We start from the raw sequence: 24,995 nt of genomic DNA, 5'->3' as shown, positions 1-24,995 counted from the left end.
CATTAGATCACCAGAACTGATTAATTTTATAGGTGGAAGTTTTTATCCACCAGCCTACTCTCTGCTTCTATGAGTTTGACTTTTTTAGATTCCACACATATGTGAGATCATACAGTATTTGGCTTTCTGTGTCTGGCTTATTTCACTTAGCACACTGTCCTTCAGATTCATCCACGTTGTCTCAGGTGGCAGAATTTCTCATGGCTGAGCAATATTCCACACACACATGCACATATATACACCACATCTTTGTCTATTCATCCATTGACAGACACTTAAGTTGTTTCCATATGGTGATTATTGTGAATAATGCTGCAATGAACAGAGAAGTGCAGATCTCTCTAAATTTTTTATAAGTTTATTTATTTTGAGGGAGAGAGCACAAGCGGGGGGGGGAGCAGAGAGAGAGGGAGAAAGAGAGAATCTCAAGCAGGCCCCACATTGTCAGTGGGGAGTCCGACTTGGGCTCGAACACTTGACCCTTGAGATCATGACCTGAGCTGAAATTGAGAGTCAGAAACCCAACCAACTGACCAAATGAGCCACCCAGGCGCCCCCAGATATCTTTTTGAGATACTGATTTCCTTTGGATATATATCCAGAAATGAAACTGCTGGATCATGTGGAATTTTTTAAAAATTTTAATGTTTATTATTGTTTTTGAAATATTAAAAAAGACCCAACCATCATCACCATATATATTTAGATCTGATCTAAAGTGAAAGATGTCAAAAAGAAAACCTAGAATATATGCATAAGTGCACACACCCCTGAACCCAGAAAACCTAAAAGAAAAAATAGCACAAAGTTCTGTTAACAGATAAATTTATCTTTATTTCTGGAAGACATTTCCACACCCCGTTCTACATCCTCTTCCTCTTGCAGCCACTTGGGCCTTCAGCATAGCAGCTTTTCCTCGGCCAGACCCTGAGCCTTGGTGTTTATTTTTCATGCTCTTTATTATTTATTTATTTATTTATTAAAAAAATTTTTTTTTAACGTTTATTTATTTTTGAGACAGAGAGAGAGACAGAGCATGAACGGGGGAGGGTTAGAGAGAGAGGGAGACACAGAATCTGAAACAGGCTCCAGGCTCTGAGCCATCAGCCCAGAGCCCGACGCGGGGCTCGAACTCACGGACCACGAGATCGTGACCTGAGCTGAAGTCGGACGCTTAACCGACTGAGCTACCCAGGCGCCCCTTTTTCATGCTCTTTAACATGGGCACATTTGTCAGCATGTCAGGCGAAGTGAGAAAGCGGATCTTTTTTTTTTTCTGTTTTTTATCTTATTTTTATTTTTTTATTATATGAAATTTATTGTCAAATTGGTTTCCATACAACACCCAGTGCTCATCCCAAAAGATGCCCTCTTCAATGCCCAGCACCCACCCTTTCCTCCCTCCCACTCCCCATCAACCCTCAGTTTGTTCTCAGTTTTTAAGAGTCTCTTATGCTTTGGCTCTCTCCCACTCTAACCTCTTTTTTCTTTTTTTTCCTTCCCCTTCCCCATGGGTTTCTGTTAAGTTTCTCAGGATCCACATAAGAGTGAAAACATATGGTATCTGTCTGACAAAGCAGATCTTAATGTCACAGATGTACACCTGCTCCAGCTGTGCCACTGGACCTTCCCTGTATGGGACCGCGATGTTGGACATCTGGCAGTTTATGTTGTCCTCCCTGCCACTGAGCTTCCCATGATACATCTTGTCAGTGTTGGTCTCACATGTCATGATATGACCCGCAGCCTCTTGTAGGACTTTAATCAGCACACTATAAGACATCTTAGCAGGAAGAGAGTTCTCACTGGCTCCCGCACAATCTTCCTCTCAGGTGCAGAGGCAATTCTGGTGGCTGCAAAGGCATGAGCCAAGCGAATGGCGGGCCCTGTGTGCCTGGCAGTTCTCTTTGTAGTTTTTTGAGGAACACCTCCCCCCCATGCTGTTTTCCATAGCACTTGCACCAGTTTACATTCCCACCATCAGTGCACAAGGGTTTCCTTTTCTCTACACCCTCACACTTTTTACCTTATGTCTTTTTGACCATAACCATCCCAATAGGTGTGAGGTAATGTCATATTGTGATTGATTTGCATTTCCCTGATGATTAGTGACTCACTTTCAACATACCTGTAGGCCATATGTATGTCTTCTTTGAGAAAATGTCTATACAAGTCCGTTGCCCATTTTTAAATTGGACTTTTTTTGATATTGAGTTGATATTGAGTTCCTTATATATTTTGGATATTAATTCCTTGTCAGACATATGGCTGCAAATATTTTCTCCCATTCTGCAGGTTGCCTTTTCATTTTGTTGTGCGTCTAACTTCTCTTTAACCAACACCAAAATCTTACCAGAATCCTATTGACATTGAACTTACAGAAGCAAGAAGAAACTTCCAGGAAAACCAGTTGGTGACAGGGTTGTTTAAATAAATATAGGGCTGTCCAGGTGGCATCCTGTGTTTGGTATTCATCCTTCTCATTCTGACACTTAATCTCTAATCCTGGATGGTGATTTCTGACCTCGGAAAGACAAGACACTAGAAGCCCTGGAGTCAGGCAAAATCAGATGAGTGCTGTTCTGTCTAAACCACACCTATTAAGACAGGAAAAGAGACTCATATTTTAGAAAGTTTTCTAATAACAAGGGTAAGCCTTGATTAACTAGACAACTCAGTGAATCAGACCATACTGTCTGGGACCTAGCACGTGCTTTACCTGGACTTGGAGGTCGGTAAATGGGTGTTAGTTCTCCCAAGGATTACTGCTGAGACTGTACTACAGAAAGATCAAAGGCAGGCAGTGTTTTCCGTCCTCTCTCTGTCCTGCCTGCTTAGCGTTCTCTCACTGCTTTTCTTCACTGTTCTTGCACGAAAGAGATCTAGGGTGACAGGAAAGTGATGATTCATCTGACATCAGATTGAGTTCTTTTTATTTGCCCTTTTGTTGGCCTCAGTCTCTGATATTGGGAACATCCGTGTTATGTTTGTGAATGTTTTTATTTCACGGAAGACACACATGGATTGCAGTGGGACTCTGATGATTTAAAGGTCTGATGCATGTGGCTGTCTGGTAGCTCTTTGTTTTCCACAATCCTTTGACCAGAAAAAGAAATCAAAGTGTGTTTTAATCATGTTGACCAGCGAGGGCCAGGGATTCCTTCACTTTGGTTTGTGTCTCTGGTTGTGTATGTTCATACCTTTCTTTAAAGGTAGGTTTTATTTCTGCTTTATCTCATATTCTCTTTTCAGCTACATATATTTATTCTTCTTTTCTAATTGTGTTTGATTGAGCAGAGATGAAATATTCTTTGTGTAAATATGTAGAGGGTCTGCACAGGAATTACTACTGTTATAACTGTTAATTAACCTATTTCTTATTGGTTAGGTTTTAACACTGAACATGAGATTTTGGAGATGGTGCAGGGAAGACAATGAAACATTGTAAACCATATCTTATTTTATTGTTCCAATAAAAATATGGTAATAATAGTGGTGCAGTTTTCTATCCATCTCTGGTATGGATGTATTCAACTGATTTATCTGTATTTGTATTTAATTTTTTTTTACAACTATGATTTGTTTGTTAGCTGAGACTTAGTCCATGAACCCTTCCATTTTGAAGGTAATCATCTTTGTTTTAGGAAACATGTCATATTACTATGCTGGAATGTTTCCTAAGAGTAAGATAATTCATTTTAAAAGTTAAGACTTGGAAATAGACAAGTGCTGTTCTGCTGCAGAAAACCACATTCCCATGTTAGCTTTGCAGGGGACTTGTTCTTCAAGATTCACAGAGGGTTTATCTACAATATCTCAAAGAGGGGGAAATGGTAATGGAGTAGTGGAGAGGATTTTTTTATTGTCTATTTTACATAGAAATATTTCTAGCATTATTAATTATGGTGGCAAGAGTACTATTTCACATTTAAAATTGTTTTTTCCTGATGAAATCTCAGAGTTTGTTTCCAAGTGCATTTGTCAACGACTCTTTATTTAGTAATATAACAGCTATCCTTTTGTTCATTTTTGACAAATGAGTTTTCAGTGCCTTTAATCTTCTTCTTTCAAGATATAAATCCCTTTTGGAAATTTGTAGAATTGTTTTTCTGATGTCAAATTTGAGTTCTATAAGGGAAAATATAGAGGGGTATTAATGAAATGAATAATGTCAAATGAAGGCAAGTATCTTGCTTTTGATGCATTCTTGGAAAAATACAGACATTCACATTAAACTGTGTAAATTTTAGTGACTGAAAACGCTGTTATTTAAGAGCTAGTATTGAATTCTTTTAAAACCAATTAAATAAGTTTGCCTTAAAAACCTTGCACTTGACACAAGTCTGCTAAATAATTGAATCCGAATCAGATTTTAAAAAGAAATACGGCTTGCTAAGGTCTTAATAAACTTACTAGTTATTTCGGTTTGCTTGGTGGAGGTTCCCCAGCTAAACACCTTGTTGGTTGTAGAAACAGGTGGTTGGATCAGCATTTTGACCAGAAAATGCAGGACTCTTCCTTAAAAACCAGATCAGTAACGTGAGTTATCTTCAATGACATAAGCAAAAATTGGAGCTCATGCTGTCCCTTTGTATTTGTGGTGCATTAGACTTGTAAAAGTGCTCTTACAATAGTATTTTATTTGATATCATAATAGTTCTGGGATGTAGGCATTACTCTTCTTATCTTCAGGGCTCTGAGAGGCTAGGTACAATGGGCACCAGGGGAAGCCTGTGTGGGTGGACAGAACACAGGGGCGGGAGCGCTCATGTGGCTGGGACACCCCACTGTCCTAGTGGCCTGGCGATGGGAGCTGCCAGAACCTCCCCATCTGTGAACACCCTCTTGGCCTTTCTAACTCTTTCTCTGCTTGGCCATGCAGGCTCTGCAGGCTGTGCATCTGAAGAGAGGCTCTTTCACAAACTGTTTTCTCATTATAACCAGTTCATCAGGCCTGTGGAAAACGTTTCTGAACCGGTCACGGTGCATTTTGAAGTGGCCATCACACAGCTGGCCAATGTGGTAAGTGCTGCCAGTTCACCACGTGTACCTGGAGAACCCTTGACTCGGGTGGGGGTGCGGGCAGAGCAATTCCTGAACACTGTCCCAGTTATTGCACGTGGTAAATATAGAAATTTTAAAATATGAACAAACACACATCTACATGAATGCTGGCTCTTCAAAGCCTTCCTGCTGGGAAGAAGACATTGATGCTGTAATTATTTACATCAAGGCAGGGTCTTTCTAGAAGTGCTTTCAGAACCAGTTTATGAAACAGAGAGGTGAAGGGATAATACAGAGGGAGTTAACTTCATGGTGCACCTATTCACCAGTCACTGTGTCTACACTTAGTGGCTGTCATTTGCATTTTATAGCTGAAGGGAAGCTCAGGAAGGAATTTTCCCAAGGTCATACAATTATAAAATGGTGGAACTGAAATCTTAATCGGGCCTGTCCAACTCCAAAGCTCATGTTCTTTTTACTCTATAGAAAAAGAACTGTTTTGGGGCACCTGGGTGGCTCAGTCGGTTGAGCCTCCGACTTCGGCTCAGGTCATGATCTAGTGGTTCATGGGTTCAGGCTCTGTCCTGACAGCTCAGAGCCTGGAGCCTCCTTGGGATTCTGTGTCTCCCTCTCTCTCTGACCCTCCCCCACTCACACTCCATCTCTCTCTCTCTCTCAAAAATAAATAAACATTAACAAATTAAAAAAAAAAGAAAAGAAAAAGAACTGCTTTAAATATTCTATGTTATGCAAGAAAGAAAACAATCACCTGTTTTCATATAGCTTCCATCCAGCCCTGAGAAAACAGATGGCAATTTGGAGTTCTTAAATTTATTGCTACTATGTTCAAGGACAAGTGACTACAGTTCTTTCCTTTGAATAATCTTCATGCCCTAGTTGCCGGGAGAGGAGGTATTAGGGCCTGGTATTTATAACACAGAGCAGGGTTTTGGGCTCAAAAGCGTAGGAGGGGACAGCGCTGGCTTGCCAACCAAATTCCAGGAATAGGCAGGCTCAGGAAGTAGGGGGAGGCTAAAGCATCTCCAGAGAGAGATGCTAGAGCTCCTGAGACTACAAAGGGAGCCCCTTTCATCTTATCAGTCCCAGCCTATGCATACGGAAGGAACCTTCTGTCTTTCCAGACTTGCCCTGTAGGAAACAGTGGTGGTTCTTCAGGTTCACTGGAGGAAAGACCTTAGTTACAGATGTGAACTCAAGGCTCACCATGTTTCTCCAGTCCATGCTTCTTGGTGGACTAGGTTGACCCTGGCCTGGTCCTCTAGCTTCTGACCCAGGTTGGAAGTATGTATATACTGGTACATATTGGTTAAAAAAATAAAAATAAAAAGTCACAGTTTTCTTTTGTATAGATGGATATACTCATTTCTTTAAAAAACATTTTATTTGGTACCTAGTCTGATCCCTTTCACCCCCAAATAGTGTTGTACTGATTACTGGTCTCCTACTGGGCTGGGAGCCATAATTTGCTGTGGAGTATTATAAAGTAAGTTTCACCTGAAGTCAGTCTATTTCACTATACAGCATCACTTCAAATTCCTGGTTGATACACCCTTTCAGGACATTGTTCTGAGGATGGTGTGTGGAGATAATGGAATACAGATTTTGACATTTGCATTTGGTCGCTATCAGAGACTTAAAAATAACATGGCTTGAATAAAACAAATTGATTTCTTTCTTGTGTAACAGAAATCTAAAGGTTAAAAGTTTAGAAGGTTAACGCCAGGTGGCTTTGTGGTGTTGGTGATTGTACCACTGTGTTCAGTTGCTTAGGCTGGGCACTGCAAAACTCCAGGGGATGCCAATCACACTGACCACGATGCTAAAAGCATAAACCATACATGGTGACAGTGAGCAAGGTTCCTATCTTTCTATTTCAGCATATGGTTTCTTCCCTCAGTGTTACCTCATGGTCCATGATAACTGCTGATCTTCACTCATCATATTCACATCCTTCGTAAGAAGCAGGAGGAAGGGAGGAGGGGACATAACAGACATATGTGACTTCCTTAAGGAGTTTTCTTAAAAGTCCTACTAATATCTTCTGCTTCCTATATCATCGACAACTTCTAGTTGTAAGGGAGACTTGGGAAATGTAGTTTTTTTAAGTTGAATTTTTGTTTATTGAAATACTTGTAGATTCATATGCAGTTGTAGGAAATAATAGGAAGATCCCACTTTGCCCAGTTTCCCAGTGGCAACTACTAATATGTCTTCAATTTCTAAAATTTTGTCGTTTCAAGAAAGTTAGATAAAAATGATACAGTATGTAACATTGTGGGATTGGCTTTTCCACTCAGCATAATTAAAAAAAAAATTTATGTTTATTTTGAGAGAGAGAGAGAGCACGTGTGCACGAGTTGGAGAGGGGGAGAGAGAGAAAGGGACAGAGGATCCGAAGCAGCCTCTGTGCTGACAGCCCAGTGTGGGTCTTGAATTCATGAAAGATGCAATCATGACTTGAGCAAAGCCAGACACTTAACTGACTGAGCCACCCAGGTGTCTTCACTCAGCATAATTTTCTAAAGACTCATCCCAGTTGTTGATTATATCAATAGCTCATTTCTTCTTGTTGCTGAGTAGTATTCCATGGTATTGATGTGCCTCAGTTTATTTACTTTTTGTTGGTTGAAGAACATTTGTATTGACTCCAGTTTTGTTCTGTTACAAATAAAAGTGCTGTGAACATTTGGATACAAGTTTTTGTGAGAACGTAAATCTTTATTTTCCTGGGATAAATCCCCAGGTGTTCAATTGCTGGGTCATACGGTAGTTGTGTGTTTAATTTTTAAAGAAACTGCCAAAATGCTTTCCAGAGTGAATGTACCCTTTTAAATTCCTATCAGCAATATATAAGTGATCCAGTTTATCTACATCTTCACCAGTATTTGTTGTTGTCACTATTTTTTTATTTTAGCCATTCCGTTTGGTATATAATAATATCTCTTTAGTTTTAATGTGCATTTTCCTAATGACTCATCATATAGAACATCTTTTCATGTGCTTATTTGCCATCTGTATATCCTCTTTGGTAAAATGTTTCCTCATGTTTTTGTGCCCGTTTTCTAATTGGATTGTTTGATTTTTTTTTAACTGTTCAGTGTTGAGAGTTCTTACTATATTCTAGATACTGATGCTTTGCCAGGTATGTGGTTTGCAAATACAGTTAACTCGAGTAATGCAAGGGTTAGGGACATCGGCCTCCAGCATAGTCAAAATTCTGCATGTGACTTTTGACTCCCCCCAAACTTAACTACTAATAGCCTACTGTTGAGCAGAAGCCTTACTGATAACATCAACAGTTGATTAACACATATTTTGTATGTTACGTGTGTTATATTCTGTACTCTTACAATAAAGTAAAAGAAAATAAAATGTCATTAAGAAAATCATAAGGAAGGGAAAATACATTTATAGCACTGTAGTGTAAACAATTCTACATGTAAGTGGACTCACACAGCTCAGACCTGTGTGTTCAAGGGTCAGCTGTATTTTACCCTAGTGTGTAGCTTCTCTTTTCATCTTTTTCACATGGACCTTCACTCAAACTTTTCAATTTTGACGAGATCCAATTTATCACTTTTTCCTTTTATGTGTTGTGCTTTTGGTGTTAAGCCTAACCATTCCTTGCCTTTATTGCAGATCCTAGAGATTTTCTCATATATTTTTTCTAAAAGTTTTATTTATGTTTTACATTTGAGACTATGATCCATTTTGAGTTAATTTTTGTATAAAATGTGAGACTTGGGCTTTTTTCCTTTTTTGGTCTATGGGTGTCTAATTGCTCCAATACCATTAGTTGAAAAGGCTATCCTTTTTCCATGGAGCTGGTTGTGCACTGTTGTGAAAAATCCGTTGAGCATACTTGTATGGGTCTATTTCAGGTCTATTTCAGGTCCTCTATTCTATTCCGTTGATCTATGTGATGAACCCTCCACCAATACCACACAATCTTGATTACTGTAGCTGTATAGTAAGTCTTAATGTTGGCCAGAGTGATCCTATCACCTTATTCTTCTTTGTCAAAATTATATTCACTGTTCTGGGGCCTATGCCTTCAAATAAGCTGCCTATGTATACAAAAAGGCTTGCTGGGATTTTGAAAGGAATTGCATTCATCTATAGATCAATTTGGGGAGAAATGCCATCTTTACTATGTTGAGTGTTCCCATCCATGAATGCAGGATATTTCTCCATTTATTTAACTCTTTTTTCATCAGCATTTTATAATTTTCAGCATGCAGATCCTGTCCATATATTATTATGTGTATATTTGTTTTATTGTCCATGTACTATTATGTGTACTTTGTTTTATTTAAGGCAATTGAAAATAATATTGTACTTTTAATTTTGGTTTCTCCATGTTCATCATTAGTATACAGAAATTCAATCGGTTTCTATATGTTGATGTTGTATCCTGAGATCTTGCTGAAATCATTTATTAGTTTCAGTATTTTTATAGATTCCATGGGATTTTCTATATAGGCAACCATGTCATATGCAAATAGAGATGGTTTTATTTCTTCCTTTCCAAACTATGCCGTTTTTTCCCTTTTTCTTGCCTTATTGCATAGTATTGACTAGAATTATCAGTACTGTTTTGAATAAGAGTGGTGAGAGTGGACATCTCTGCCCTGTTCCCAATCTTAAGGAAAATTGTTTAGTCTTTCACCTTTTAGTATAATGATAGCTGTAGGTGTTTTATAGAGGTTTTCAAATTGAGAAAGTTCTCCTTTATTCGTTAGTTTTCAGAGAGTTTTTATCATTAATTGATGTTGAATTTTTGTCAAATGCTTTTTCTGTAACCATTAATATGATCAGATAATTTTTCTTCCTTACCTTGTTGATATGGTAAAGTACATTGATTGATTTTTGAATGTTGAACAGCTTTACATCTCATTTAGTCATGGTGTATAACTTTTTGTACATTGTTGGATTCACTTTGCTAATATTTTATTGATGAGTTCATGACAGACATTAATCTGTAATTTTCTTCTTTTGTATTATCTTTGTTTGGATTTTGTGTCAGGGTAATATAGCTTTATAAAAAATATTTGGAATTGTTCCATCTTCTTCTATGTTCTGGAAGAGACTGTGTAAAATTGATATTGATTCTTCTTTCATAGTTGGCGGAATTCTCCAGGGAAACCTACTAGGCCTAGAGATTTCTTTTCCAGGAGTTTTTAACTACAAATTCAATTTTTAAAAATGGCTATAGGCTATTTAGATTGTCAATTTCATCTTCTTTGAATTTGGATAGTTTGTGGTTTTTGAAGTTTTAGTCTATTTCTTTTAAAAATTTGATTGTATAATAAAGCTGTTTATCATATTGTCTATTCTTTTTAATGGCCACAGGATCTGTAGTGATAGCTCCTATTTCATTCCTGATGTTGGTGAGTTGTGTTTTCTCTGTTTTTATTTTTGTCGATCTTGAGACAAGTTTGTGAGTTTTATTGGTCCCCATCCCAAAGAATTAGCTTTTTATTTAATTGATTTTTTCTATTGTTTTCCTTTTTCAATTTTATTGTTTTCTACTCTTTTTTTTTTAAAGTGTATTTATTTATTTATTTATTTATTTAAGTAATCTCTACACCCAGCATATGGCTCAAACTCATGACCTGGAGATCAAGAGTTGCATGCTCCAATGACTAAGCCAGTCAGGTGCCCCATGATTTCTACTCTTATCTTTATTTTTCCTTCCTTAAGCTTGCTATGGGCTCATTTTGTGCTTCTTTTTCTAATTTCTTGAAGTAAGAACTTGGATTATTGATTTGAGACCTTTCCTCATTTCTAATGTAAACATATAATGCTATAATTTTATTTTCAACATTGTTTTTAGCAATGACCTTCATATTTTAATATGTTGTGTTTTCATTTCATTCAGTTCTATGTATTTTTAAAAATCTCCTTTGAGATTTAAGCCCATTTTGATCTTTGACCCATGGATTATTTAGAAGTGTGTTGTATAATTCCTAGGGGTTTAGAGAGTTTCCTGTTGTCTTTTTGTTGTTGGTTTCTGGTTTGATTCCATTATAGTCAGAAAACACATTGTATGGTTTCAGTTCTTTTAAATTTGATGAGGTTTGTTTTATGGCCCATGGTAAGAATATGGTTTATCTTGGTTAATATCCCATGCATTCTTGAAATATATGTGTATTCTGCGCTTTTGAAAGAAGTGCTCTATATATTTCAATTAGATCCTGTTGGTTATGTTCTTCAGATCTTCTATATTTTGCTGATTTCCCCCCTAGTGGTTTTGTTGGTTGCTGAGGGGGATGGTGTTGAAGTCTCCAACTATATTTGGGAGTTTGTTCCTTCTTTCAGTTTCATCAATTTTTATTTCATGTAATTTAAGACTAGTGTTTGGTGTGTATACAGTTAGGATCATTATGTCTTCCTGGTGATTTTATATTTCCATCATTATATAATGTCCTTGGTCTACAGTAATTTTTTTTCTGAAGTCTACTTTGTCAGATATTAATATAGCTATTCTTATTGGTGTATTGGAAGCTACCTGTTCTCATGGGGGGCACCAGAAGTCCCTGAGGGTCATATTCATTGTCATTGAGCCATGGTGAGCTCTGGGGATGGTTCTGTGATGCAGGACAGTCAGGATGAGCAATTACCAATTCCCTTATCAAAGGCCTTAACAAAGGCCTTTTTTGCTTCTCTACATGGAAGTGTGTTTGCTGCAAACACACAGAATGACTCTGGCCAGAAGGTTTTCTGGGTGAATGATCTTTCAGTGTAAGAGTATGTCTGCTGTCCCCCCAACAGGGATCCAAGACAAAGCCCCTGTGTAGTGTTTTGATGGCCTCACTATCTGAAATGACTAACTTAAAGGCTTATAAAGTGTAGCCAACCTGGCTTTCTGATCTCAATCTCTGCTGCTTCAGAAGCTAATCCTTTTGAAATTATAACTCCAATCCTTTAATACAGGCAGGGTGCCAACTAATTTATTTTCCCAAGAAAGAGATACAGAGCAATGGTCTCAGGAATGTGGAGTGGTATTTTAGGTCCTTGCTTCCTCCAGCTGGGCTGTCTGATGGTAGTGCTCATGATCATCAGTGTGGTACAGAATTGCATGGAGAACAAGACTTGCCAGACCAAGTCCTGGTCCATAAAGTTGGCGGACACCCCTAAGAATGTCCACACCACATTGAGTCTCACCAGCCTGTGGAAGTGTTGGGGAAAGAGAGAGATATTGATAGGATGATATTGCCAACAGCTTTTAATTCTTTGAATACTAGTTAACAGTGTACACTAGTTCTGTGAACACAGAATACAAAGAGGATGCATAAGACTGTATAGCTAGTCCATTCTTGATTGACAGCCAACAGATTTATTGACATGGCCCCTGCTGGAATTTATAGATCACAGCATCACCCTCTCATGAGCAGAAGGCAATTACCTTAGGCTTGGGTAATACTTGGCCAATGGATAAGTATAGCCTTTTTAATTTTATTATTATTATTTTTTTGCTTTTCTTGACTAATAAGAAACCATGATTGTAACTCCTTTTGTTGACCTTTTAAAACCCTGGGGTTTACCATGACTAGACACAAACACATTTGAAGGAGGAAGCTTGGCAGGGGGAGTGGAGAACTACAGAGCAGCTCAGTGAAAAAGAGCAGTTTGGTGTCAGTCTTGGCCATGGCTCTGTCAACCACAGTTGAGTTCGTTTACTCTGAGGGTGTTCACGTATATTATAAAGCAACGTTGGTAAGTTTGGGGAACCCACTGATGGTCACTGGAACACCCAATAGCTTTCAAGCTGCTGTGCTGTAAGGTTGCTGAAGGTTCTGGAGTGTCTTCAGTAGTTTTCCCACTGAAGGCTGGTAGCTGCTTAGGAACACATTGTATTTGGGATATTGGCCTGAAATGTTTTTCCTCCAGATAGCTGTATGACTCTCTTCAGTCATTTAGGTACCTGCTTAAACCTCCTCAGAGAAGCCTTCTTTGATCATTCTGTCTAAAAAAGATGTGTGTGTGTGTGTGTGTGTGTGTGTGTGTGTATGCATGCACACACCACTCCATCTCTCTTTATTTTTCTTCACAGGGACTTATAACTATCACACATTATATTATATATCTATTATTGATTTTTTGTCTCCAAAGATGCATGAAGGTAGAGGTTTTTTCAATCCTGTTTACTGCTGTAGTCCCAGAATTTATAGAGCACATAGTAGGTACTCAATAAATATTTGAATAATGAATAATTGAAGCAATCAGCATGGCTTAGATGAGAGTTGAGATGTGTTGAAGTGGAGTGGCAGGTTCCAGCTGGAAAACTCCATGGTGAGCAGAGGCTGACATTTCAAAAGGCAACTGGGCTCAGGACTCAGAGCCTAGAGAGTGGTGAGCACAGTTGAAGAGGGAGGTTTTCAAGGAAGGGGGAAGAATACAGTAAAAACAATGAACCAAGTTCTGATACCTATCACCATCTGCAGTACTTTCCCTGTCTCCTTTCTACTGTCCCTTCTCTTCCTCCTTTCTTTCATGGAATCAGACACCTTTAATGGGCTGCGGTGGTCAGAAAGGCTTCAGTGAAGAGGTCAGACTTAATTAAGATTTGAAAGACATTTTTTAAGCCACATTTTCTTTTAAAGTCAACAGAGTTGGAACCAGATGTGAAAATATCATATTTCTGGATGGATTTTATAAGTTGCCTTTTTAGTCTTCTTTGTTTTCCTCTGTTAGTATGAATAACTCAGATTTGGCTCTCTTTTGTTGTAATTCTTGTTCTAAGAGCCACCTTTATTAGCAAGTTCATTTAAGGCTAAAAATATTATTTCTTCTTCCCAGGATGAAGTAAACCAGATCATGGAAACCAATCTGTGGCTACGTCACGTATGTGTCTGCATCACATGTCCTTCTCTTGGACCTGTCTTACTTGTGTGTTAGCCTAACAATGTCTAATGGATAAATTCCACTAGAATTACTTCTTTCCATCTCCAACTTATAACAGAGTATAAACTATAATCTTTCTCCAAAGCCTAGAGTTCGCTTTGGGACAGCTGCTTGATACAAACTTCACAGGTGCAAAAACATAGTGATAAAGTTCTCTGGGACATAGAGACCTGTCCCTTCCGGTTTCTGCCCTCAAGTCTCCTATTTTTATCTGTAACTTGAGCCCCAGTGTCAGAAGCTTGCCCAGTCTTTGACTCTGCTGCACCAGGCCAAGGGAAGTAAGGAACTGAGCATGAGAACACGTGGGTTAGAGTCCCACCAGTTGTTTTTATCAGTTATACCACTTCATTCTTCCTTCTTGTCTTAATCTTTTACACAGATTTATAACAAACTCATTATCGTACACTTGAACTATCTTTTTGATATTAGAAATGAGTTGTTACTCCAGTGTGAATACAGTTTATGGAACATGGAAGTTGAGTCTATAACCTTGGTCAGCTAATTAATAATCAATAGTTAATTATCTAATGTCAGATGATTTATATTTGCCAAAATCAGCCCAGCTGACTAGCCCCCTATTCCTCATGGATTTAATATCCCAACTTTTGATAGAAACCAATGCACTCTTTATTTTTGTTTAAGTAGGCTCCAAGCCCAAAGTGAGGTTGGACTTACGACCCTGAGATCAAGAGTTGCATGTTCTACCAACTGAGTCAGCCAGGTGTCCTCCAGTGTATTCTTTAAATGAGAACTTATTTTTTTTTTCAAAACACTGAACCAACATAGAATTAACATGGGAAGAAAGTTCCCTGTAAGTTACTAAGAATTTTTTATTCAACTGACTTCTATTGCCTTTAGATATGGAATGATTATAAATTGCGCTGGGACCCAATGGAATATGATGGCATTGAGACTCTTCGTGTTCCTGCAGATAAGATATGGAAGCCTGACATCGTTCTCTACAACAAGTATGGGGTTTTGACAGCAGTAGACTTGTTCCAAAGTTGCCTTTGGTACATGCTGACCCAGGCAAGGGGGTGTTACTAATGGTGTCTGGTTTACTTTGTAGTGCTGTTGGTGACTTCCAGGTTGAAGGCAAGACAAAAGCTCTTCTTAAATATGATGGCATGATAACCTGGACTCCACCAGCTATTTTCAAGAGTTCCTGTCCTATGGATATCACTTTTTTCCCTTTTGATCATCAAAACTGTTCCCTTAAATTTGGTTCCTGGACATATGACAAAGCTGAAATTGATCTTCTAATCATTGGATCTAAAGTGGATATGAATGATTTTTGGGAAAACAGCGAATGGGAAATTGTTGATGCCTCTGGCTACAAGCATGACATAAAATACAATTGTTGTGAGGAGATATACACAGATATAACCTATTCTTTTTACATTAGAAGATTGCCAATGTTTTATACCATTAATCTGATCATCCCTTGTCTCTTTATTTCATTTCTAACTGTGCTTGTCTTTTACCTCCCTTCTGACTGTGGTGAAAAGGTGACACTTTGTATTTCAGTTTTGCTTTCTCTGACTGTGTTTTTGCTAGTAATCACGGAAACCATCCCATCCACGTCTCTTGTGATCCCACTGGTGGGTGAGTACCTACTGTTCACCATGATCTTTGTCACCCTGTCCATTGCGGTGACTGTGTTTGTGTTGAACATACATTATCGCACCCCAACGACACACACCATGCCCAAGTGGGTGAAGACAGTTTTCCTCCAGCTGTTACCCCAGATCTTGATGATGAAGAGGCCTCTGGACAAGATGAAGGAGACAAGTTCAGATAAAAATTCCAAAGGCATTTCTGGTAGGCCCACCAAAGTCAATTTTGATAATTGCAGAGAGACCAAACTTCCTAAAGAATGCTGCCACTGTCATAAATCAAGTGAGCTTGCCACCAGCAAGAGAAGATTAAGTCATCAGCCTTTACAATGGATGACTGAAAATTCAGAGCACTTGCCTGATGTTGAAGATGTAATTAACAGTGTACAATTCATAGCAGAAAACATGAAGAACCAAAATGAAACAAAGAAGGTAAATGCATGTCTCCTCTAGCTTGGCATCCCTCAGCTGGCTTAGACCAGACCTAAGATCAGATCTTCATTGGGAGTTCTGTTCACAAGAGGGCCAGGGAACAGTACTCTAAGACCCAGCTCTATCATTATGCAGTTATAGGTGAAGTGACCTGGGGGTTGGGTGGAGTAAAGTAATAGCCTCAGAGCAAATCTCCACCTCCAGAAATGTTAACTCAGGTGAAATCTAGTTAAAATAAATATTCAAAACAGACTTGGTTAATGAAACTGTTTCTTAAATACAGTGACAGATGAAATTCCTGCAGAGCAGCCCGCAGTCTGAGGCTGGTGGGGGCAGGCAGAGTGAGTCCTCTGAAATTCCAACCACACTTATTCTACTTGAGAGGGATTTAGGTGTTTATTGAATGAACCTCAGGGATATTCTTAGCATCAACATATTCTGCTCTTGCTGTCCAGAGTCTAACTATAGCAGCACGAACGTCCCCCATCCTCCAAAAAGAGAGCTCAAGAAAATCATGCCAATTTTCCATATCCCAAGCTGAGGGCATCTGAAAACTTACGCCAGGTGTCTGGGTTTGACCTTATACTGCAGCTGCTGGCATCCATATCTCCTGGTGAAAGGACGTCTTGAGACCTGAAGTCCACACCGTTGGTGCAGGGGAGGATACTATGACTGCAAGTCACAAGTTAGGGGCTGGAGGGGATGCATCATGGGACAAGTGAGCCCAGAACTGTGCCTTCATGGTAACATCTTCATAAAATCGAGGGAAGGTTGTTGTTGACTTAAACACCACCAGGTAGGGCCCTCAAGACCCAATCTGAGATGTTAAGTCTCAGGCATGAGTTGGAGGTCAGGAACTGGAAGGATGTGAGAAATGCAATGAACTCTCCACAAGCAGCATGACTTTGAGCTCTAGAGGGCTGCCTATTCCTGATAAAGTGTCCTCCATTCCTCATGTCCTATACCCCCTGCCTCAAACCCATTTTCCAGACTTGCCAAGGTGTCAGAATATCCAGTGGTGCCAATGACAAAAGTTGAGCTGTCTGAGCAGCATTCTTGGGAATGGTTTTTGCAGGAAAAGTCATTTCTCACCTGTGGAATCCTGCTTACTCTCTAGCCATCTGTATGAGGCACCAAAGGGGCATGTGTATCTACCTTCTTCAGACAAAACAAAAGTTCTTCTATGAACTGTATAGGCAACATGGGTTAACCACGATAAAACCGCTATTTTCTTCAAAAATTGCCAAGGAAGTCTTTGAAAAGGAAGCAGCTTATTTATGAAACAGAGCATATTACCTAGTTTCAATTTTTTAACATTGCTTTGACTTTTTGTTTGCCTTTCAGGTAGAAGACGACTGGAAATACGTAGCCATGGTGGTGGACAGAGTATTTCTTTGGGTGTTTATAACTGTCTGTGTGTTTGGAACTGCAGGGCTATTTCTACAGCCACTATTGGGGAACACTGGAAAGTCTTAGGATGTATTTTCCTTTTATCTTTTGAAACTTACAGATGCTGTATTTGTTCTATGTTCCCTTCCATGAGGAAAGGGACATAAAGCTTTCCACCTAAGTCCCCCATCTACTGAAGCTGATGGTTAGATGGAAAAAGAGGACTATATTGCAAATTTGGAGGCTGAATGCCCTCCTTTGTAGCACAGAGCACATTTAAGATGTTTGATAACACTGGAGCCCAGAGTTGGTGGCACCCACAGGCTTCTCTTCTCTGTACATGTTTGACTTCCAGGGACATAACCCATAATACAACAAGCCATGTAATCAACATCAAAGCCATGCTAAAAAGGCATTCTCTTGTACCTCCAGTTTATGCTACTTGTCAGTATATTGACACATGCCAGACACAAAACTCTGGAGCTTGTACCTTGCTGGCATCTGCAATGCTTGGGAACTGTTATGTGCTTGCTTTCTAATACGTGCCTCTGGGATGTACTCACACACTTCAACACTTTTTGATATATTAATTGGCAAAAAGTAATAGCAGGTAGTCAGAGTCGATCTCAGCAGGCTGCATCAAGTTAGCATTCATCTGGCAAGCAGCTTGAGTGGTAACCCAGCACTGTGCTAGGCATTGCAAGCACAACAGAAATGGGTTCTGTCCCCAAGTGCTTGCAGCTTTTTAGGAAAAGTCATAAACACAAAGATCTCCAAGACCAGGTATCATGGGAATGTAACAAAAGCAGCCAAAATAAGGAAAGCATGATGTGGTATGGCCATGCAAACATGAAGCAGGCTTTGCGGCAGGTCAGAGAGGTGTCTGTTCTTGCCAGCAGTTTCCATATGTTCATTGTAGCTGAGACTGCAAATAAAGTTATTTCTTCTGCAAGAAATTGTGATTTTGTACCTTTTTGGAGCAATACCTTTTCTGAGAAGGAGCACCTTGGGAATTCTGTTTTATTCCACTCTAATTTATCTTCATGTTTGTTGTATAAATATTATTGTAATTTTAAAGATGTATTTCAAAGCAGAAAAAAATAAATCTACCCTAACAAAGAAACTAATTTCATTTCTGCCTTTTCTTGTCTCATCCTCTTCTCTGTGCACCCATAATTTTACACTTCAATTTTACCTTCTAATTTTGTATGTTGCTGTTTTCTCAAAACATGTCAGGCGACATTTTTCCATGATGTTACGTAGCCTTGAATGTGGGGTGTCCTGACTTTGTGGGGGCTGGCAGTGCGGGCAGTGGAAGAATTTTCATCCAAGGCAGAACAACAGAGATAAAGGTTTATTGAATACAGGGCCAGGGAGCAGGACAGCAGAGGAGAGACTGCCTGCAAGGAGGCAGTGGGTAGAGGTCATATTTAAAGCTGGAAGATGAGGAGGTATGGGGAACATATGCAATTTTCTCTTTTTTGGTACCTGTGCCTGTTTGTAAGTAGCCCATTGGTCAATTAGGGCCTATGGCCATTTTGAGGTGGGTCACTTAATGGCTGGCAGTCCTCATGGGCCCTTTTGCCTTGCTTAGGTTTCCATTGCTCAAGCCCGTTGCCCAAAAATGGCCTCTACATTGAAGTATACTTTTTATGATTGCATAATCTCCATTGTGTTGATACTCCATAACTTCTATTACCTCATGTTCGTTCTTCCTTGTCTACCTTATCCAGGAGCATAAGGCTCACAGGCAGAGGTCTTGAACTTGAGCTGGAACTCTGTTTTAAAGTATGTTTACTGCCTCTCATATTTGTGATCATATCTATATTTTATCTTTCTTTCTTACAATGGGTTTGGTTTACTTCATACATTTTTCTTAGTACTAAGCCAAATCAATATTTAATATCATTGTTTAAAAAGTTTTAATTATGGTAAAATGCACATAACAAAATTTACCGTCTTCACCATTTTAAGGATACGGTTCAGTGGCATTAAGTACATTTACCATGTTGTACAGCCTTCATCACCATCTATCCACAGAACTTTCTCATCTTGTAAAACTGGAAGTCTGAACCCATTAATAGCAACTTCTCATCCCATCTCTCCCCACCCTGTCACCCCTGTCAACCACCATTCTACTTTGTCACCATGAATTTGAGTATTTTAGGTACCTTATATGAGTGAAATCATACACTATTTGTAACTGGTTTATCTCCCTAAGTATAGTCTTCAAGTTTCATCCATGTTATAGCATGTGTCAGAATTTCTTTGCCTTTAAAAAATAATTAATTTGAATTTAAGTACAGTTGACATTGGCACAAAAACAGACATTCAGATCAATGGAACAGAATAGAGAACCCAGAAATGGACCCACAAACGTATGGCTAACTAATCTTTGACAAAGCAGGAAATGGAATACAGTCTCTTCAGCAAATGGTGCTGGGAAAACTGGACAGCAACATGCAGAAAAATGAACCTGGACCACTTTCTGACACCATACACAAAAGTAAACTCAAAATGGATGAAAGACCTCAATGTAATATAGGAAACCATCAAAATCCTTGAGGAGGAAGCAGGCAACAACCTCTTTGACCTTGGCCGCAGCAACTTCTTACTCAACACGTCTCTGGAGGCAGGGGAAACAAAAGCAAAAATGAACTACTGGGACCTCACCAAAGTAAAAAGCTTCTGCACAGCAAAGGAAACAATCAGCAAAACTAAAAAGCAGCCAACAGAATGGGAGAAGATATTTGCAAACAATATATCAGATGAAGGGTTAGTATCCAAAATCTATAAAGAACTTATCAAACTCCCCACCCAAAAAACAAAGAATCCAGTGAAGAAATGGGCAAAAGACATGAATAGACACTTCTCCAAAGAAGACATCCAGATGGCCAACTGACACATGAAAAAATGCTCAATATCACTCATCATCCGGGAAATACAAATCAAAACCACAATGAGGTACTGCCTCACACCTGTGAGAATGGCTAACATGAACAACTCAGGCAACAGCTGATGTTGGTGAGGATGCAAAGAAAGAGGATCTCTTTGGCACTGCTGTTGGGAATGCAAACTTGTGCAGCCACTCTAGAAAACAGTATGGAGATTCCTCAAAAAATTAAAAATAGAACTACCCTACAACCCAGCAATTGCACTACTAGCTATTTATCCAAGGGATACAGGTATGCTGTTTCAAAGGGGCACATGCACCCCAATGTTTATAACAGCACTATCAACAATAGCCAAAGTATGGAAAGAGCTCAGATGCCCATCTATGGATGAATGGATAAAGAAGACATGGTATATATATACAATGGAGTATTACTCGGCAATCAAAAAGAATGAAATCTTGCCGTTTGCAACTACGTGGATGGAACTGGAGGGTATTATGCTAAGTGAAATTAGTCAGTCAGAGAAAGACAAATATCATATGACTTCACTTATATGAAGACTTTAAGATATGAAACATGAGGGAAGGGAAACAAAAATAATATAAAAACAGGGAGGGGGACAAAACATATGAGACTCTTAAATATGGAGAACAAACAGAAGGTTACTGGAGGGGTTGTGGGAGGGGGGATGGGCTCAATGGGTAAGGGGCATTAAGGAATCTACTCCTGAAATCATTGTTGCAATATATGCTAACTAACTTGGATGTAAATTAAAAAAATAAATTAAATTTTAAAAAATGAAGTAGAGTTGACATAAGAATTTATTTGTGGGGCGCCTGGGTGGCTCAGTTGTCTGGGCATCTGACTTCAGCTCAGGTCATAATCTCCCAGTTGATGAGTTTGAGCCCCGCGTCGAGCTCTGTGCTGACAGCTCAGAGCCTGCAGCCTGCTTTGGATTCTGTGTCTCCCTCTCTCTCTGCCCCTCCCCTGCTCATGCTCTGCTCTCTCTTTTTCTCTCTCAGAAATAAATAAAGATTAAAAAAAATTTAAAAAAGAATTTATCTGCTTTTTGAGGCTGAATAATATTCCATTGTATGTATTTACAACATTTTGTTTACCCACTCATCCATCAGTGGACATTTGAGTTGCTTCTTCTTTTTGGCTGTCATGAATAATGCTGTTATGAACAGGAGCATACAAGAATCTCTGAGTTTCAGTTCTTTGGAGTTTATACCCAGAAGTAGAATTGTTGGGTTATATGGTAGTTCTATGTTTAATTTTTTAAAGAACTGCCATGCTGTTTTTCCACAGTGGCTGCACCATTTCCATCCCTACCATCAGTGTGCAAAGCCTCCATTTTTTCCACATCCTCACTCATCTTTGTGGTTTTGATTTGCATTTCCCTAATCTTTGTGATGTTGAGTATCTTTTCATGTGCTTTTTGACCCTTTATATTTCTTCTTCTTCCCCTTCTTCTTCCCCTCCCTCCTCTCTTCTTCTTCTTCTTTTTCTCCTTCTTCTTCTTCTCTTCCTCCTCCTTCCTCTTCTTTCTCCTCCTCCTCATTTGCATATCTTCTTTGGAGAAATGTGTATTCAAGTCCTTTGCCTCTTTAAACATCTGGTTATTTAGTTTTTATTATTGCATTTGAGTTGTGGAATTTTTTATATATTCTGGATATTAACCTCTTATTAGATATAAACACAAGACTTACAAGAACTGCAAAGCAGGAAGATGGGAGGAAAATGCTCCCAGCCAGGAGCAGGGAAACCCTGATCCTGACTTCTTTACATTTCTTTTATACATGAACATACCTCAGACATATGCAAAAGAAATGAGATAAGCATGTGAATTAGAGGGAAGTCACAGCATTTGTTCAGAAGAACAAGGGAAGCAAGGATTGAAAATTCATAAAGGGTCATGAAGACAGTAAAACATTAAAGAACTCTTTGTTAACTGAGATTTTTGACTTTTAGGATTGAACTGGAATTTTCTTGGTTATGATTTCATTATCAATATCTTTGTGCGTGTGTGTGTGTGTGTGTGTGTTCACACAAGTGCACATGCATGGGAGTGTCTTTGTGTATCTGAACTATTAGATCAGTGACTTTTAGGGATGGAATGGAGCTCATAGGTTATTTAACTCAACTCTTTTTTTTTTTTTTTAATCTCAAGAGGTAGAGTGGCTTGCTCATGATCACACAGCTAACAGGTTCCACATCTCCTGACTCTTAAACGATTTCCCTGACCCCAGTGCAATTCAGTCGCTCTTGTGAGAAGGGAATAGAAAAAGATAGTAACTCACCTGAGGTGGCCCATCTTTTCCCCTCAAAACCCCCAGACTAGCCTTACAAAGCAGAAAGCCTCTCTCACGGACAGTAATCAGAAGGAGGGAGACATGTAATGCAAGTGAAATGGAAATGAGGCTAGAGAGATGAAGCTGCACATACTCTCTTATTTGGGGAAGGTCAGGACTATTAGGGTCAAGCTTTATTTTAATGGCAACAGGGCATATAGGTATGGGCTTGAACTTTGGATTTTTTGAGAAAAGCTGAAAATCCAGCTTTTTATATAAAATCTCCTAGTTTTAAAGTGTGGCAACTAAATGAAGAAAAAAGAATAGTGTCCTCGTGTTAGCCAAACAAGACCCATGTGCTGGGCCTGGAGTTTGTAGCAGGGACATGAGTTTGCAGCTTTGGCTGAACAAACTGGTGCTTGATTCCTTCTGTTGGTTGAGGTCATACCAGAGGAGGCTAAGTCCTGGTGGAGGGAAGTGTGAGAAGTGGGAAGGGAAGGAGTGGACTCAGAAGCATGGAGGTACCACCTGAGGGCCTAGGGAGCATCTACTTGGGATGTCTTCACCTAGCCCCATCCTTCCACAGGGCCCAGGGTATGCCTCTTGTGTGTAGTGAGGGGATAGGCCAACAAGAACAGGGGAACAACGTCTGAGCACCTCTTTTTGCCCATCCCCCCTTTTGACTTAAACTGTCATTTGGACCCTTCAGCAGTATCCAGACATTGTGAACCAGAAATGCTATTGCACCCCATTTACACACACGCACACACACACACACACACACACACACATTCTATTTCCAGTTGGTATTTGGAAATGTCTAAAAGGTCATTTTTGCTTGTTGCAATGACCATTGTCATTTAGGCCTGGGGACTAGGGATGTTAAGTATCCTGCAATGTGTGGAACAGGCCAATGTAGAATTATCAAAATACCCATTAGGCCACCTATGAAAAATCAGAACCCTCTTGAGGGCATTAGTTTGGAGCATATGCTAAGCAGGCTTCTTGAGGGGCAGTCACACACCACACCTGTCACACCCAGGAGAAGAAAGAGTAAAGTTGATTGTTGGCACTCTTTTCTCCTGAGGGTTGACTTTTTGCCCATGAAGAGGACCTTACCTGTGAGCAGAGATGGTGGTAGTGCTTTCCTCAGAGGGCTGTTTAGAAGGTTGCCTGAGTTAATGTTCATAATGTGTATTCTTTTTTTAATATGATTTCCCTTTTTATACTGCATTCTTCTGGCCTGGCTGGATCTCCTTTTGTTGCCCAAAGCTGAGACTACCTTTGAGCTCAGAGGCACATCTAATTGTACAACAGGCCAGGCTGCCATACCCCAATAGTGGTCACTCTGTTTGGAGTGTGATAATATACACCACTGGATGTATTGCTGCTCTTGGCTAGTTTTCCCAAACCTAAGATTGTCCATGAACTAAAGAAGTAATGATACTTTTATTTTTACCATTATTTTATTGACAGAAAGTCTTAATGCAAAGGAAGAATTCATATTAGGTTAAACATAAATGGTAGTCACCATGGTGTTCATGAAATGATTTCACTTTAATATATAATAGTAGGTGTTCTGAGAAAGAATTATGACACAGCCAAAAGGTTCAAGCCAGCGGAAAAATGTTACTTTGTGGAAATTGTAGTGTTCTAATGTAGCTGGTTAGAGACCATCTTTAAGGGGCCCAAGGTCATAGGTAAGAGACTTCATAACCTTGCTGTGTGTTATTGTCATAGGCTATACTACTAAATTTACCACTGGGTGGGTGGAGCAATCAGACTGTCATCATCTGGATCCAGAGATTAGTCTTAACACTAATGATGAGATAGCCAAATAGTATTCTCCTCCCATGGTACAATATGAATTACACAGTATAATCTCTGATGTCTTCTGCCAAAACTATTTAGCCAGAATTATAACATAACTTCCAATTTATAGGAAATATAGGAAACAGAGGAATACATTAAATGACACCAGAGGCAAGCAACCAGACGAACCCCCAAAATGAGACTTTCTTGGAGGAAACTGATCTGGTCCTTTCAACAAGTCAGTGACAAGAAAGAAATTAAAATAGATTTAAGAGGCATAACACTATGGGTTGAATGCTACTTTAGACAAGCCAGCTACAAATTTAGGCTGTTTTTCAGCTAGTTATAAATTTGAGTGTGGAATTATTAATTTTTCAAAGTATAATAATATTTTAGAAATGTTTTAATGTAAGAAAATGTTTCTTTAAGGCACACACTGAAAATTACACACACAAGAGCACACACACACAGCTGGAAATACTGGAAGAGGCTGAGGAAGAGTACAAGTTTGCTCTCATTTTAGGTGCTGGTTTAATTAATGAATGAGACACCTGGGTGGCTCAGTCCGTTAAGCTTCTGACTTCAGCTCATGTCATGATCTCATGGTCTGTGAGTTCAAGCCCTGT

General features: G+C 39.3%; 1 protein-coding gene across 1 annotated transcript; it reads left to right on the top strand.

Moving 5' to 3' along the window:
• Positions 1-2,795: 2,795 nt before the first annotated feature.
• CHRNA6 (cholinergic receptor nicotinic alpha 6 subunit) lies at positions 2,796-18,531 on the top strand. The gene is made up of 6 exons (XM_049632498.1): positions 2,796-3,212; positions 4,883-5,022; positions 13,828-13,872; positions 14,791-14,900; positions 15,002-15,980; positions 17,325-18,531. The coding sequence occupies exons 1-6, from the start codon at positions 3,134-3,136 to the stop codon at positions 17,454-17,456; spliced, it is 1,485 nt and encodes a 494-aa protein (XP_049488455.1). The 5' UTR covers positions 2,796-3,133; the 3' UTR covers positions 17,457-18,531.
• The last annotated feature ends 6,464 nt before the right edge of the window (positions 18,532-24,995 follow it).

The sequence above is a fragment of the Panthera uncia genome, chromosome B1 (genome assembly GCF_023721935.1).
Source record: "Panthera uncia isolate 11264 chromosome B1, Puncia_PCG_1.0, whole genome shotgun sequence".
Lineage (NCBI taxonomy): Eukaryota > Metazoa > Chordata > Mammalia > Carnivora > Felidae > Panthera > Panthera uncia.
The sequence above is the reverse complement of the archived record's forward strand: the minus strand, read 5'-3'. Positions and strand labels throughout refer to the sequence as shown.

Coding starts and splice junctions, on each gene's coding strand:
- CHRNA6 (XM_049632498.1), top strand. CDS start 3,134: ATGTTGACCAGCGAGGGCCAGGGATTCCTTCACTTTGGTTTGTGTCTC. Junction 13,873..14,790: donor CCAATCTGTGGCTACGTCAC/GTATGTGTCTGC, acceptor TATTGCCTTTAG/ATATGGAATGATTATAAATT. Junction 15,981..17,324: donor ACCAAAATGAAACAAAGAAG/GTAAATGCATGT, acceptor TTTGCCTTTCAG/GTAGAAGACGACTGGAAATA.